The sequence below is a fragment of the Urocitellus parryii genome, chromosome 9 (genome assembly GCF_045843805.1).
Source record: "Urocitellus parryii isolate mUroPar1 chromosome 9, mUroPar1.hap1, whole genome shotgun sequence".
Classification (NCBI taxonomy): Eukaryota; Metazoa; Chordata; class Mammalia; order Rodentia; family Sciuridae; genus Urocitellus; species Urocitellus parryii.
In genome coordinates this window covers 22,138,366-22,154,080 of record NC_135539.1, presented here as the reverse complement: position 1 = coordinate 22,154,080, position 15,715 = coordinate 22,138,366, and the positions used below count along the sequence as shown (strand labels likewise).

General features: G+C 40.7%; 1 protein-coding gene and 2 pseudogenes across 1 annotated transcript; 1 reads left to right on the top strand and 2 right to left on the bottom strand.

Moving 5' to 3' along the window:
• Positions 1-2,687: 2,687 nt before the first annotated feature.
• LOC144256817 (RING finger protein 11 pseudogene) lies at positions 2,688-3,110 on the bottom strand (annotated as a pseudogene).
• A 2,682-nt stretch (positions 3,111-5,792) lies between these two features.
• LOC113190831 (uncharacterized) lies at positions 5,793-10,498 on the bottom strand. Its single transcript, XM_026400327.2, is given in 5 exon segments — positions 5,793-5,887; positions 6,054-6,163; positions 8,089-8,175; positions 8,177-9,593; positions 10,465-10,498. Coding segments are annotated over 5 exon segments (1,743 nt in total).
• A 910-nt stretch (positions 10,499-11,408) lies between these two features.
• On the top strand, positions 11,409-11,926 carry LOC113190832 (large ribosomal subunit protein uL23 pseudogene; annotated as a pseudogene).
• The last annotated feature ends 3,789 nt before the right edge of the window (positions 11,927-15,715 follow it).

The window sequence follows — 15,715 nt, the reverse complement described above, 5'->3', positions numbered from 1 at the left end:
TATTTTATTTTTATGTGGTGCTGAGGATCGAACCCAGCGCCCCACGCAGGCCAGGCGATAGCGCTACTGCTTGAGCCACATCCCCAGCCCACAAGATTTTTTTCATAGTTGGTTTTCAGTTAGTAGGAAATTATGGATAATTTTGAAATTATCTTTCAGTTCAATAATTCTCTTTTCTTGTAAAGACAGGTAAAAGCAAACACATCTCTTTCTCTCTCTCTCTCTCTCTCACACACACACACCCAAATCACATATTACTACCTCTAATGTCCTCCCACTCCTAAAATGTATCATTAGATGGTGATATTTGTACATTCCCATCATTTTAAAGTTAGAACCAACATCTGAGGGTGTTTTTTCCCCCTAAAGGGATAAGACATTAAAAAAAAAAAAAAACTACAGTGTAATCTTTTTTTCTATTTTCTGCTGTACTGGGGATTGAACCCAGGGCCCTGCAGATGCTAGGCAAACACTCCACTGCTAAGCTACATCCCCAGTGCCAAAGGGTAACATTTTTTAAAATATTTATTTATTTTTAGTTGGACACAATACCTTTACTTCACTCATTTATCTCTATGTGGTGCTGAGGATCGAACCCAGGGTCTCACACGTGTGAGGCGAGCACTCTACTGCTGAGCCACAACCTCAGCCCCCAAAGGGTAACATTTTAAAGTAGTAATTCAAGATACAGATTTTTTTTCTGGATAACATAGACATCACAAAAACAAGTAGAAAACACAAGAACAAAAAGTAATTATCACTGAAAATATTGCACAACTTCAGCTCCAAATTTGCTTTATATAATTGGATGCTGAGCCACAACCTCAGCCCCCAAAGGGTAACATTTTAAAGTAGTAATTCAAGATACAGATTTTTTTTCTGGATAACATAGACATCACAAAAACAAGTAGAAAACACAAGAACAAAAAGTAATTATCACTGAAAATATTGCACAACTTCAGCTCCAAATTTGCTTTATATAATTGGATGGATATAAATTAATTAACAGAAATTTAAGAAAGATATATTAACAATTTAACAGAACCTGATAATCTAATTTTTTCCAGTTTTTCTCAAATTCATTTGAGTGTTTCCATCATGGTGCTCATAAGAAAATCAAACAACATATGGCTACTACAGTTGAATGTCAAATTAAGTACTTATGACATACTAAATTCTTCTGTAATAAAATTATGAAGAATTTTTAAGGAACTTATGTTTTATATGTAGAAAAGTGTTAAAGTCAAATATTCAATTCAACAAAAATAATAAACATTTTTGATTCCTTTGTTGGTGTAGACTGATTCTCCTTTTGCTAATGAATTTTTTTTAGCTGTGATATCACTGAGCTGAACAAATAAATCACCTTGAGTACATAAGAAAAAAAATAAACACATGCTAAATTGATAATCATTACTACTACATCTTTACTAGGTCATCTCTACCTCTAACACTTCAGAAGCTTAGAGATTTAAGCAAGAAAAATTAAAGGAGAAATTTCTTTTTTTGAGATCACAACTATGAAGTCATGTGGTTATAAAATTCTGCATTTGTGTGCAAAACATGAATAACATTTACTTTTAGTCTCCCTACTTATTCTTGTCAATCTCCTAGCAGGACTTAACAGATACCTTTCAAAGAAATAGAGACTGATATGTTTATATAACTTCAATAACCTCATCACTACAGTAATGAGATGCAGTATCCTTTTGCTGTGTTTCAAGACAACAGGGAAGGAAATCACAAGAAAGAGAAATCAAAATTATTACAAACTGAGAAACTACTTCTCATTAAGTTTTACAATGATGCCACCTTCATTTTTACATAAGCATGGTGGCATAATTCAAGTCAATAAGTCAGAAATCTTAATATCTAAAATTTATCTTGACTTTCATTTATCACCATATTAACCAAAAGAATTAGATAAAACACATAGGAAAGGGTAATATTAAACCCACTTTGCTGAGTTGATTTATTGACACATCAACCCATTTTTATATAGAAAAGGGATAGTGCATCTCAGTTTGCTTACAAGCTAGGAGATCACTTAAAATTCTGCATTTCCTAACTGCAAACAGAATATAGCACTTACAACAGGTTATAAATAAACTGTTTTTCAAGCATAGAGCCAGCCCAAATGATAATGCACTATTTAAAAAGACCTAAGGCAAGGAATTCCATTTCCAACGGAAAAAAAGAACTGTGCAAATAAGCTTACAACTACTCTTTTTTGTGCCAGTGTTATAAAATGTAGCTTTTAATAAAACTTTGACCCAAATGCCATTAACTTCAGAAAAGAATTTAGTGGAGAAAAGAAAGTTATTTCATTTAGGAAAAATAACCACTATATTTTTCTTAATCTTCAACACATACAATTTAAACATATACAGTTGCTTTAACACTTTACAAAATTCCTATGTACTAGAGCAATAACAAGGTCTAAATACAATTATATTTTTAAACACTGGGTCAAGGCTTTACATAAAAATACCATCCTATTGCCCCCACTCCCCAGTTTCTAAAATATCACATATTTTCATCAACATCTGCAGCCATCCATCAATTTTTAGGAAAATTTTTGTGCATGATCTTAATTCCTAATCCCTAGCTCTTTGGGCTCAGTGATGAAAGATCAAAACCACCAAAAATGATGGTTCACTTGAAGTCAGAGGAGAGACTCTGCTCAATTAAGTCTCATAGGATAAAAGCAGTGCTGCATCAACTGGCTCCATGCAGGAGGGGCACGTGGAGGAGCTCATCAACCAGTCACCTGAGCAGCCCAGGTGATAGATGTGCATGCATGGCAGAAATTGAATTGAGTCCCCATAAACAAGAGTCCGTCATACAGATCACACACTCCGGAGCTTTTTTCCTGACCCATCTCTGCCAGGGTCATAAGCTCCCTTAGGCAGATGCTGTGTAAGGCCTATTCTTTGAGCTGTCCTAATTTGTTCCTCTTTGGAGTTGCTAGCGGAGTCGGGTGTTGGACTGGAACTTGTTCCTGATGCAGCGGCTCCTGATCCCGCTCTGTCCCCTCACCAAAGCTGGCTCGGTCCACTGTGAAGCAGGGAGATGTCATCCGAGATGGAGGATTTGAGGCAGTTCCCCATCTTCCAGGGCTGGGGTGTGTGATCTGCGGGGGAGGAAGAAAGCTATCATGGGGTTGTTTGCAGGCTCCAAGGTCAGCCTCTGTTCCGGAGGTGGGGTTGTGGGCAGGCTGGTGCTCAGGAACAACTCCCTGATCGGCTGCCCTGTGAAGCTCCTGCCAATCCCCCCAGGGACTCCAGGCTGGGCCCAGGCCCACTGAGGTCACCGCGGTGTCCTCCTTGGACAGGGCCGGGGCGGGAGACTTCCCCACCCTGTCCCCAGCAGGCGGTGGCAGCCTGGAGCTGCTGAGCTTAGTCCAGGTAAGGAGGGGTATGGCCCTCAGGCTGCCTCAGCTGCTGCTGGCCTAACCAGTGCCTGAGCCTGGCCTCATCCTGCTTGCCTCAGCACATCAGCCAGACCAATGCGCCTGGGGACCAGCCTTGGGGTTACTTTTATATTACTATGTCTTTCCTAAAGCTGCCCAATTTCCCACTAACTACACAAAGCAGAAATGAATAAAAAGATACTTTTGGGAATAATATTCTCCAATATTTTGAAGTTTAATTACATTGTGTAAAAGGACCAATAGAGTTGGTATTGCACTACTGTGGGGTTCCTTACACTAAAATACTCCGGGTCATTTCAGGGGAACTAGGCTGCACGAAATAACTACACAAGAGACAGAGGTACCTTTTTCTTTGGGGGTCCTGTGATGGCTTCTCTGACCTTAAGGGTCAGCAGAAAGAGAGAGAGCAAGCACTTGCTGAATCCTTTTATTGAGGAGAAGCCATTCAAATGAGGCAAGGGGTCAGGTTTCAGGGGTTGAGTCTAGCTTCATGATATCTGCTGTCAGCAGGTTGACTGACATCTAGAAAGGCCACACCCAAGGGCAGAGTAAGAGAAGGGCACACACAAAGGACATTTCCATGGAACATTCTATCCCAAACAGGGCAAAGGGGTAGTATCACAAGGAACAGGTTAGAGTAGCTCAATCCGTGGGGCAGCTCGCTTAGGTCTGAAGGCATGTCCTCAAACTTCCGTGACCAGGGCAATGTCCAGGTCAACACAAGATGTAGTGCTGGTCAGAGCCTTTCCACTCCAGGAAGGAGAATGAGAAATCATTCAGACTGGCTCCCCACACACTACTTATCTAATAGTATTTTTTTACTATTTCCTAAAAATTTTAATAGCTTGATATCTATGGCAGAATAATATGTGAATCAATAAATGACAGTGTGAACACATTAATAAACAATCACTTTTTTTTCATTTTTTATTTGTACTTTTTAGTTATGTATGACAATAGAATATATTTGACATATCATACACACATGAAGTATAACTTCCTATTTTTGTGGTGGTGCATGACATGGAGTTACACTGGTCATGTACTCATAGATGAACAAAGGAAAGTATGTCCCATTTATGCTACTATTTTTCTCATTCCCATTTCCCCTCCTTTTTCCCTACTCTGTCTGTGCAATCTGGTGAACCTCCCTCCGTCCAGCCTATTGTGAGTGAGCAACCCCATATCAGAGAAGATATTTGGCTTTAGATGTTTTGGGATTGGCTTATTTCATTCAGCAAGAAACACTCACTTTGATTTAGTACCAAAATTCATGAACAATGTAAATGAAGTAGTTCCTAATCCACTGTAAAATTGCTGGAAAATACAGATAAAACTACTCAGGAATAAGTCTTTTTCCCCCCGATATAATGATCTTTGTGAGAATTCGGTTTTCTGGTGATTTCAAGAGCCAGGGTATTTAGTAGTCTTGGATTTAAAATAAAATTATAGCCTTTCATATGAGCTATCTGCATCATAATCTGATGTCTGTGAAGATCAATTCCACCATATCAACTAATGATGTCCAATAATTGCTAAGCAAATGTCAAAGGTAAGGCCACACGTTCTGTGATTACAGAACATCTCTATATCCAGTCCACACACACAGACAGGAGGTGCAGAGAAAGGATCACCTCCTCATCTCCAGCCCTCACACACACACATCCAGACAGGGGGTTCAGAGAAAGGATCACCTCCCCATCTCCAGTCCTCACTCACACATCCAGACAGGAGGCGCAGAGAAAGGCTAACTTCTCCATCTCTAGTTCTCTCACACATCCAGACAGGGGGTTCAGAGAAAGGCTCACCTCTCCATTTCCAGTCCTCTCATATATCCCAACAGGGGGTGCCCAGAAAGGCTCACATCTCCATCTCTAATCCTCACACACACATTCAGACAGGGGGTGCAGGAAAAGGCTTGGTCTACATTTCATATTTCTTAAGCCTTTTCTCTATGTAAATATTTTTATCTTTCCTAAGGTGTATATCCTGGAGAGGTCTTTCCACACTCATGACATATATAAGGTTTCAATACTCTGGATTTCTTGATTTTGAAGAAAGTTTGAAATTTGAATAAAGGCTTTTATATATCACTTGCATCCTAATGTTTACTTCCAGTATGAATTTTCCAGTGTTTAGTCAATTTTGAGCTATTTCTAAAGGTTTTGCCACCTTCTTTACATTCACAGAGTCTCTCTCCAGTATGAATCCTCTATTACTGGGTCAACATTAAACTTCTGTTAAAGTTTTTTTCCACAATGTTCACAATGTATCTTCACAATGTTTGTAAAGCTTCTCTCCAGTATGGGTTCTCTGATGTGCAAATGAGATTGAAGCTTTAATTAAAAGCCTTGTCACATTATTTACACTTGTAGGGCTTCTCTGCAGTATGAGTTCTCTGGTGTTGAGCAAGGTCTGCGGTTTGATGAAAGGTGTTTCCACATTCTTCACATTTTCAGAGTTTCTCATGGCTATGGTATCTCTCTGGTGTGTAGAAAGGCATAAGCAAGTCCTAAAGCTGTTGCCATGTTTTCACGTTTGAAGGGCTTCTCTCCAGTACAAACTCTTTATACTGAGGAAGGGATGCATTTAGAGTCAAAGCCTTGCTATTCTTGATGTTCGTAGGGCTTCTCTCCAGTATGAGTTCTCTTGAGCTGAGTAAGATGTGAGATTTGAATAAAAGTTGTGCCACATTCATTACAATTGTAGGGTTTTTCAAGGGTATGACACCTCTGATGTGTAGAAAGTGCATGAAAATGTTAAGAAAAGGAAAGTCACCCTGTGGGGGCAGCACTGAACCGAGTGTGGGGCATTTCATACTGCTGTCATAAGGAGTTGACTTATTCTTTATGTTCTATAGCAAGATAAACATTCCAAAATGAATAAATCTAAATGAAAAAAAATCATGCACATTTACATAAGGTTGAATTTGAAAGGTTTTACCAGGACTTTCTGAGGCTTCTAGGAATGGACACAGTCCCATAGGTCCCTCTGATATTTTAGCCAGTGATGCTTTGCTCAGGAAGATTACAGAATCTCACCCACAGAAATGCTGATGCTTAAAATAAAGGTCCATTGACAAAAAAAAAAAAAAAAAGAAGTGCTGATGCTGTCAGGAGACTTTGATCACGGTCTTTGGATGGTTGGTGTTGGCTCTGAAGGCCAAACTTCAGATGGATCCTGAGAACTCAGAAAACAGCTGGAGAACCTGTGTCCTGGTACTCTGATTTCCTGTGTAGACTTTTCACTCTCTTAATAAAAACTAATCTCATGCTCCAGGATAATTCTTGGTCCTGTCTACCACACAGGGACTGCAGGGTTTATACAGAAGCTGTGACATTTCCTAAGAATGCTGCATTTCCAATGGGCTTGGCAAACAGACAAAAACAAAGCCACTGCAGGGCATCTCTCTGTATGACATCCTGATGTGATAATGTGGGGATCCCAGCAGGTGAGAGTCAGGCTGGGATGGTGTTTTGGGGCAAGGGCTCCTTTATTACCTCTGTCTCTGATGAATCTAGGCATTGTAAAGTATGGGTTTACCACACAGAGCATCAGAAGATGGAATCAGTGCCTCCGAGTCCAGTTTAAGTACAACCACAGGGAACTCAGATTCCTCAGAATCTGAGCAAAAGCCTCTAGTTCCTTTTTTTTACATCACAAAGAGGCAAAGAATCCCACAGAATTCTTAAGAGTCTTGCAGGGGAACAAGATGGGCAGCTACCATAGGCCCTTCCCCCATTTGCCTTAACTGGTGCAACCACTGTCCCAGCCCAACATTGCTCTACAAAGGTCTCCCAGTTTCCTCACAGGGGATCAGGCAGACCCTGAGTGATGGCCTTACGTTCTTCATAGCTCCTGGGTTCATTTTCCACTTCCCAGATTTTGGCTTCTTGCTTACTTTTCCTCCATGTCTCAGTGTCTTGTCATTCAGTGATTTCATGTTTACTATAGTCACCCCAACTTTTACATAGGTGTCTTATATAGAAGATCCAGAAAAAGTTAGGAATGGTGGTGCCTGCCTGTAACCCAAGTGACTCAGGAAAACTAAGGCAGGAGGACCTCAAGGTTGAGGCCAATCTCCAAAACTCAGTGAGATTCTGCCTCTAAATATAGAACTTAGTTTAGTCCCACAAACCCCCTTTGTCTGTGCTGCACAAAATACAGCAAAAACTGAGCTTAACCTAGGTTGCAATTAGGGGAAAGAAAGACATGCAGAAAGACATGCTTCCCCTGTGAATGTTGGGGGTAGAATTTTAAATTTGGGAAAGAGAACCATATATTTTCCACCTTTTAAATTCCTTATTCTAGAAGCAGTCAAGATGATATTTACTCTTTTGTAATCATAGTGACCATGACCTGTGGTGATGGCTGCTTTAGAACCATAGCTCATGTAAACCCAGGGAAAAAACAGAATGGGAGGCTTCGCAGGGGCTAGGCTGGCAGCAGTTACATGACTGCTGTGATTCCCAGAGCCGAGCATGGCTGTTGGAGAACACAGTGTATCTCCACTGCATGGGGCTCTGGTTGCTTCCTGATACCTGCTCTTCTGCACCCTTCCATGATATCGTCTCCCATACTCTTACAGGTGTGTCCTCATTATGTTACCTGGTGAGTGGGCTTCTGTAAGAGCTGTATTCTCAGATCCACAGCACTCTCCCATGTGAGTTCTCTGATGAACAGTGAAGGAAGACATCTGGAGGAATTCCCTGCAAGGTTCACGTGCGTGGGGCTTCTCACCTGTGAGTTCCCTGATGCCTTTGGAGGTGTGACTTGTGGTAAAAGGCCTTCTGACATACATCACATTCAAAGGGCTTCTCACCCGTGTGTGTTCTCTGGTGCACCCTGAGGTTTGAGTTCTGGTTGAATGTCTTTCCACACTCTTCACATGTGTAGGGCTTGTCACCTGTGTGAACTCTCTGATGCACAGTGAGGTGTGGCTTACAGTAGAAGGACTTCCTGCATTCTTTACATTCATAGGGCTTCTTACCCAAGTGGATTCCCTGATGTCTGGTGAGATGTGACTTACAGTAAAAGGTTTTCCCACACACACTGCATCTGTATGGCTTCTCACCTGTGTGGGTTCTCTGGTGTACCCTGAGGTTTGACTTTTGGTTAAATGTCTTCCCGCACTCTTCACATGCATAGGGCTTGTCACCCGTGTGGGTTCTCTGATGTGCAGTGAGCTGTGATTTACAGGAGAAGGTCTTCCCACATTCTTCACATGCGTGCGGCTTGTCACCCGTGTGGGTTCTCTGATGTGCAGTGAGCTGTGATTTATAGTTGAATGTCTTCCCACATTCTTTGCATGCATGTGGCTTCTCACCTGTGTGGGTTCTTTGATGCCTTTTGAGTTTTTCCTTCTGGTTAAAACTTTGTTCACTTTCATATGCTCCACAGGGCTGTTCTCCCCCATGGATTCCCTGACGCATGCTCACCCGTGTCTTCTGACTGACGTCCTCAGACTCATCATGGCCACATGGCTTCTGTCTTGCATCTGCTCTCTGATGGTCTAAAAGGCACTGCCTCTTAATGACAGGCCTGTCACGACTACTGCATTCGTTATTCTGCCGTCCACTGTGTATGGTCTTATGCTCAGTGAGGTCAGATGCTTTACAAAATGTCTCCCCACACACATCAGTGTCAAAACTTTTTTCCTTCACTTGACTCAACCCTTGAGCAATAGGCAATGCCTTACCAAGGAGTCTCACACATTCATGGCCAGAGCTGGCAGAGTTTTCCATATGAAATCTCTTCTGTGTTGACAGTACCATCCTCATGATCAAGGCTCTCCTCTGTCCATAATGCTGGCAATGGCCCTGCACACTCTGGACTTTGGTCTCTGGACTAATATGCTCAGCACGTCTGAGGGGCTTCCTAGTTGCCTTAGGGTCATTAGGCCTCTCTCCTGCCTGTACATCACCTTGTTCACTGTGGAGAAGCTCATTTTTCCATACGTGAAAGTCCTCAGACTTGGTCGTTGAAGAGCTTCCACTCTGTGCAGTCAGGGCTGGAATATGGAGTGGGCTCACTTCATGTGTTCTTCTTGATTCACACCTCTCCTCTATTGATCTGCTGCCATTGGCTGTGACAACTTGCCAGGGATGTTTCACTTTGTGATCTTGGCTGGCTCCAACCTGGTCATTCACTTTATGGACATCTAAAATAGTATAAAAGGAATATTGTGAAATACATGTAAGCATTTCTATGGAATTCAAACATAAAGGTGTTAATGATGTAAGACCTCCTGATGATTATATTGAGTTATGATGTGTGTGTGTGGATTTTGTCTGGAGTAAATTTAAGAAATTACATTAATATATGTTGGCATCAAATCATGCTACTTTTTTGCTTGGTTTATTTTACTTTTTTGAAACTGGGAAATGTTTAGCTGAAATATTCACCTGGTGCCTAGTAGTAGATGTTAGCAATGATTTTTTATCTGCCATTTCTTTTGCCTGTTCTTAGTTTTTGCCTGTAGTTAGTTTTTACAGAAGATGTGAGTAAAATCTCATCCTACATTGCTTCTCTTTCAGATTTGCAATGGAAATATTCTACTTATAGGATGCAGGTACAGATGACTTGTTCTCCACATGAGCTGGAATATAGTTTTGGGAAAAAGCTGCTCACTTCACTGTTCACTGAGAAGCTTCAGTAGAAACCTAGAGGGCTCTGCTGATGAAAATGATCTTCCCACACTAGAAAGTGACATCGACCTCTAACTTCCTAATCTAATTTATCTTACGGTTCTTAGAAACACAATTTTGAGAAAGTAAGTAATCAACAAAAATGTCTAACTAGAACGAAATAGGAACTGGATTTTAAGTAAGTCTACCAAAAAAAAAAATTACATATCAGCAACAAAGAAAGGAAATGTATTCAAACATGAGAAACCATCTTTGTGTCTGAGGCATGAGACCAGCTGCCTTTGGGATGGGGACTGGGATAAACTAGTGAGAACAATCCCACACAGCTGCCGTCTGCTGAGATACCACCACCCTGACCTCCCTGGCCAGGAGGTGTGGACTGACCTGGGAGGTGCTGGTGTGGGGCTTCCTTTGCCATCCATGGCCCAGATCCTCGCTCCAACTTGAAGACCCTCTCAGGTTTAATAATGCTATGTCCTATTAATGAAGAACAATGGGAGACTTGTGCTAAACTGTGACGTTGGGTCACTGAAGGCAGCTGCCTGCCCTCAGAAGCTGAGCCAGATGACGCCAGTGAGGACATCTGTGAGACAGGTGGCACTCATTCCTCAGAGGCTGGGACCTAACAATGAAGAAGAGTCAGACAGAAAGAATTCCAGAGAATGATGTGAGAGAGTGCAAGCAGATCTGAGAGAATACAGGCAGAAGGCAGGCAATCAGAAAGGCAGCTTTTGATATGAAGGAGAAACTGGCTGAAGAGTTAGAGGCTGCAAAAGTAACCATCAAATTTTGGTGCTACAAAATAAATTAATGCAAATTTTTAAAGAAAGAAAAGAAAGCCAGCTGAAAGCTTCATTAGAATTTATGAAGAAGAAAAACAAATTTCTGATCTTGAAGATGGGAATTCTGAAATCACCAAGTTACATTTTTTAAAAAATATAAAAAATGAAGAAAACCTTTAAAACACATGGAACATCATTAATAAAGAGCATTTACATTATGGCTATTCCAGAAGAAGAGAATCTTATGCAATAAACTAACTGGTGAAATTTAGACCAGGGAAAACATGGACATCTAGATCCAGGAAGCTCAGAGGGGCCTAATAGATTTCATCAATAAAATTTCTGAGTCACAGTATAATGAAACTATCAGAAGTACAAGACAAATAGAATTATGAACACTGCAAGAGAAAAACATCAAGCCACAGATTAAAAAACAAACAAACAAACAAACAAACAGGAAGAGCAGATCTCTCAGCTGAGACCTTACAGGGCAGAATACAAATAGAGGATACACTGAAATTCCTTAAAAAAAAAAAATGCAAAAAGATGGCGCCGAAAGCCAAAAAGGAAGCTCCTGCCCCTCCCAAAGCTGAAGCCAAAGCAAAAGCTTTGAAAGCCAAGAAAGCAGTGTTGAAGGGTGTCCACAGTTATAAAAAGAAGAAGATCCGCATGTCACCTACCTTCAGGCAACTCAAGACACTGTGGCTCTGGAGGCAGCCCAAATAACCCTGGAAAAGCGCCCCCAGGAGAAACAAGCTTGACCCCTATGCCATCATCAAATTCCCTCTGACCACTGAGTCAGCCATGAAGAAGACTGAAGACAACAACACACTTTTTTTATTGTGGATGTCAAGGCCAACAAACACCAGATCAAACAAGCTATAAAGAAGCTCTATGACATTGATGTGGCCAAGGTTAACACCCTGATTAGGCCTGATGGAGAGAAAAAGGCATATGTTCAACTGGCTCCTGATTATGATGCTATGGACGATGCCAATAAATTGGGATCATCTAAACAGAGTCCAGCTGGCTATTCTAAATATACTTTCTTTTTTCCAACATAAAAAAGAAAAAATACTACACCTAGAAAAGTTATCCTTCACTTGGGCATGGTGTGAACACCTGTAATCCCAGTGGCTCAGTGGTTAAGTGCCCCTGGATTCAATTCCTGGCACAAAAACAAACAAACAACAAAAACCCCAAAAGCTATCCTTCAGAAATAAAGGAATAAAAGATTTTTCAAGATAAGTAAAATTTGAGGGGATTCATCATTATCACCCCAGCCCCACAAGTGCCTGAGGAAGTCCTGCATTAGAAGTAGAAGGATGGCAACTACCATCCTCACAGACATGAGAAGGTCCAAAACTCAGCTGCAGAGTGGACACACAGAGGAAAACAGAACAAGGCCCCCAATACAGAAAGCCACCAAACAAGATAATCAGGAGGAAAAGAGTAAAGAACACACAGCAACATAAAAAATTACAGAAATAGGAAAGATGTCTTATCAAAATAACCGTGAATATAAACACAATTTCCGAAGAAAGACACAGACTGGCTGAATGAATAAAAATAAAATTAGACCCAAGGATAAGCTGCTGAAAAGAAAACCACTTCACCTGTAGAGGCGGCAGGGCTTGAAGTGGAAGAGTGGAAAAGTGGAAAAGGATGCAGCCTGCAAACAGATACAAAGCAAGCAGAAGCACCTGCACCTGTGCTGCAGAATACAGAAGACAGAGATGGACACTACATAATGGAAAAGGATCCATCCACAAACGCATGCACACCTGTGCTGGAGTATGAGCACCAACTTAACAAGGGAATGTTACTAGACCTGAAAGGAGAGGCAGAAGGCTAAAACAATATTTCAACAGTCACTGGACAGATTGTCCTGACAAAACAGAAACACTGATGTTAAACCATAATACAGATGAAAAGGACCTTACAGACATTTACACCCAACAGTTGAAGAAAACAGAACCATCATGATACACAACATCTGAATGACCAATAGTAAGTAATGAGATTGATTAAGTATTAAAAAGTCTCCCACAGGGGCTAGGGTTGTGGCTCAGTGGTGGAGCACTTGCCTAGTACGTGCGAGGTGCTGGGTTTCATCCTCAGCACCACATAAAAATAAATAAAATAACGGTGAAAAAAAAAAGCCTAATCTTTAAAAAAGTCTCCCACAAATAAAGCCCAGAATTAGCAGCTTCAAATTAAAAAAAAAAGAATTAACATCAATGCTTTTTAAATTATTATAAATTATTAAAGGAACCTTTCTAAATTCATTATATATCATTATTGTCTTTATACCAAAATCAAACAAAAACACAAGAAAAAAATTGAAGAACAATATTTCTGATGAATACATTTTACCAGATCAAATCCAACAGAACACAAGAAAAGATTATACAGCTTGATCATGTGTGACTTGTCTCAGGGATGCAATGCTGGCTCAACATATGCCAATCTGTAAATGTAATTCAGGATTCCAAAACAGAATGAAGGATTAATAACAATATAAACATCTCAATTGATATAAGAAGGAATTTGACAAAATTTTTCCTTAGCACATCTCTAAAAAATTAGATAAAAAGAAATTGTACCTCAATACAATAGGAACCGAATATGGCAAAATCCAAGCCTATGTCTTAACAAATGGGGAAAACCTGATGTCATTTCCTCTAAGATCCAGGACAAGACAAGCATATCCACATTCACCACAATTATTCAACATGGTATTGGAAGTCTTACCATAGCAATAAGATGAGGGAACCAAATAAAGGGCATCCAGATCAGAAAGGAGGTCAATTTATCATGATAGAGTGACTACATAATTTGATACATAGGAAAACCAAAAACTTGAGCAAAAACCTATACAGGAATTCAGTAATGTTGCAGGAAACAAATCAACATAAAATGGTAATTTTTATATATCAATAATAAAATTACTGAGATAGAAATCCAGAAAGTAATCCTGTTTATAATAGCTCATGAAAAATAAAACACCTTAAAGTAAATTTAACCAAGTAAGTGAAGGACTTTACAATGAGATTATAAAACACAGATGAAAGAAAGTGAATAAGACATAAAAAATGGACAAACATCCTATTGTCATTAATCAGAACATTGCTAAAGTGCCTCTAGTACCCAAATGATTTGTAGATTCAATGAAACTCTTATCTAAATACCAATGGCAATTGCATGGAAGCAGAAAAAAGTTCTAAACACTGTATTAATGTGTAAAAGACCCCAAATACTAAAAGCAATACTGAACTAAAAGATTAAATCTGTAGTCATCACAAAACCTGTCTCCAAAACACACTACAAGATGGCAGTAACCAGAATAGCATGGTACTGCATGAGGACAGACAAACAGACCAAGGGAACATGACAGAAATAACAGTGGTAAGTCCATTTAATCACAGTTGACAGATTTCCACCCAGGCAGCAAGATCATGCATCTGGAAAGGATGCTTTCTTCAGTAAGAGGGAACTGTGTATCTCTGTGTAGAAGAAAAATGGCAGAGCCTCCTCTCAACATACACAGAAACCAACTCAGTGTGGATCAGGACAGGAGGTGAAACCACAAAACTGCCCAGGAAAACAGAAGGGGACACTTCCATGTGCTGATTGGGCAAAGCTCTGCTTTTGAGATGGGGCCTTGCTATGTGGATCAGGCTGCTATGCAGAAAAGGACCAGGAGGAAGAAGTGCCAGCATGCACAGTGGGAGAGAATGCTCATGGACTCTCCATCCAACAGGGAGTAGTTTCCACAGCACAGAAGGACTTCAACTCAAGAGCAGGAAACAAATATTCCAGTTAAAAATCAGGTGAATGACTTGAACAGACGTGTCCCAAAAGAGACACACAAATAGCCCAGGAGAGAGTACGAACAGATGCTCAGCAGCTCCCATCGCCAGGGAAGAGCCAGTGGAAACCACTGTGAGGTGCCACTGCCCCAGTAAAAATGACAGAGTTAAGTGCTGGTGGAGGTGAAGGAAGGAAAACGGCATTGCTGAGGGGGGGGTGGGGCAAGGAGACCCCTGTGAAAACCAGCAGTGGAACTCCCCTGGAGCCCAGAAGAACTGTGTGCACTTGCACATCCACTGCAGTGCTGAGCACAAAAGTCATGATAAGGAATCAACCACAGTGCCCACTCACAGACAAATGGACGAAGAAAACATGGAACATGAATACCAGGGATAACACTCAGCCATTAAAACCCCAATTTGTCATTTGTAGCAACACAGAGGGAATTGAAGAACACCATGCTAAGTGAAACAGGAAGACACGTACCAGAAGCTCTCATTCATGTGTGAAGCCAAAGCTGACTTAAAGAAACAGAGACTAGAAGAGTGGTGGCCACATCACACTACATAAAAAATTTACAATTATAGTTTCCACTAAAATATATGACATAATTAGAATTAAAACTTAGAAATGGTTCCTACATTTACCAACCCCAAAGAAAATAACTGCCATGAGAGTTACCAGGGAGTCAGTCACTCACCCAAGGACACAAGGCTGCTGCAGGTCTCCAGCATCACATCCTTGTAGAGGTTTCTCTGAGAGTCATTGAGGGCCTTCCACTCCTCCCAGGTGAAGTCCACCGACACATCCTCAAAGGACACTGGACACTGTAAAGGAAAATTTCTCTCACAAGTCTTCAGCATGGGTCAGAGCAGGACCACAAGTGCTCACACTTCTGTAAGAATGTGCCTGTCACTTAAGGGGCAAGCGGATTTTTATTCTCTGTAGAAATTCAGTAACTCTAAGAAATACCATATATAATCCTTGCCTTAGATTAAGAACTGTTTTTATTCCTAGCAAGAACAAGATAAATGAAGCTT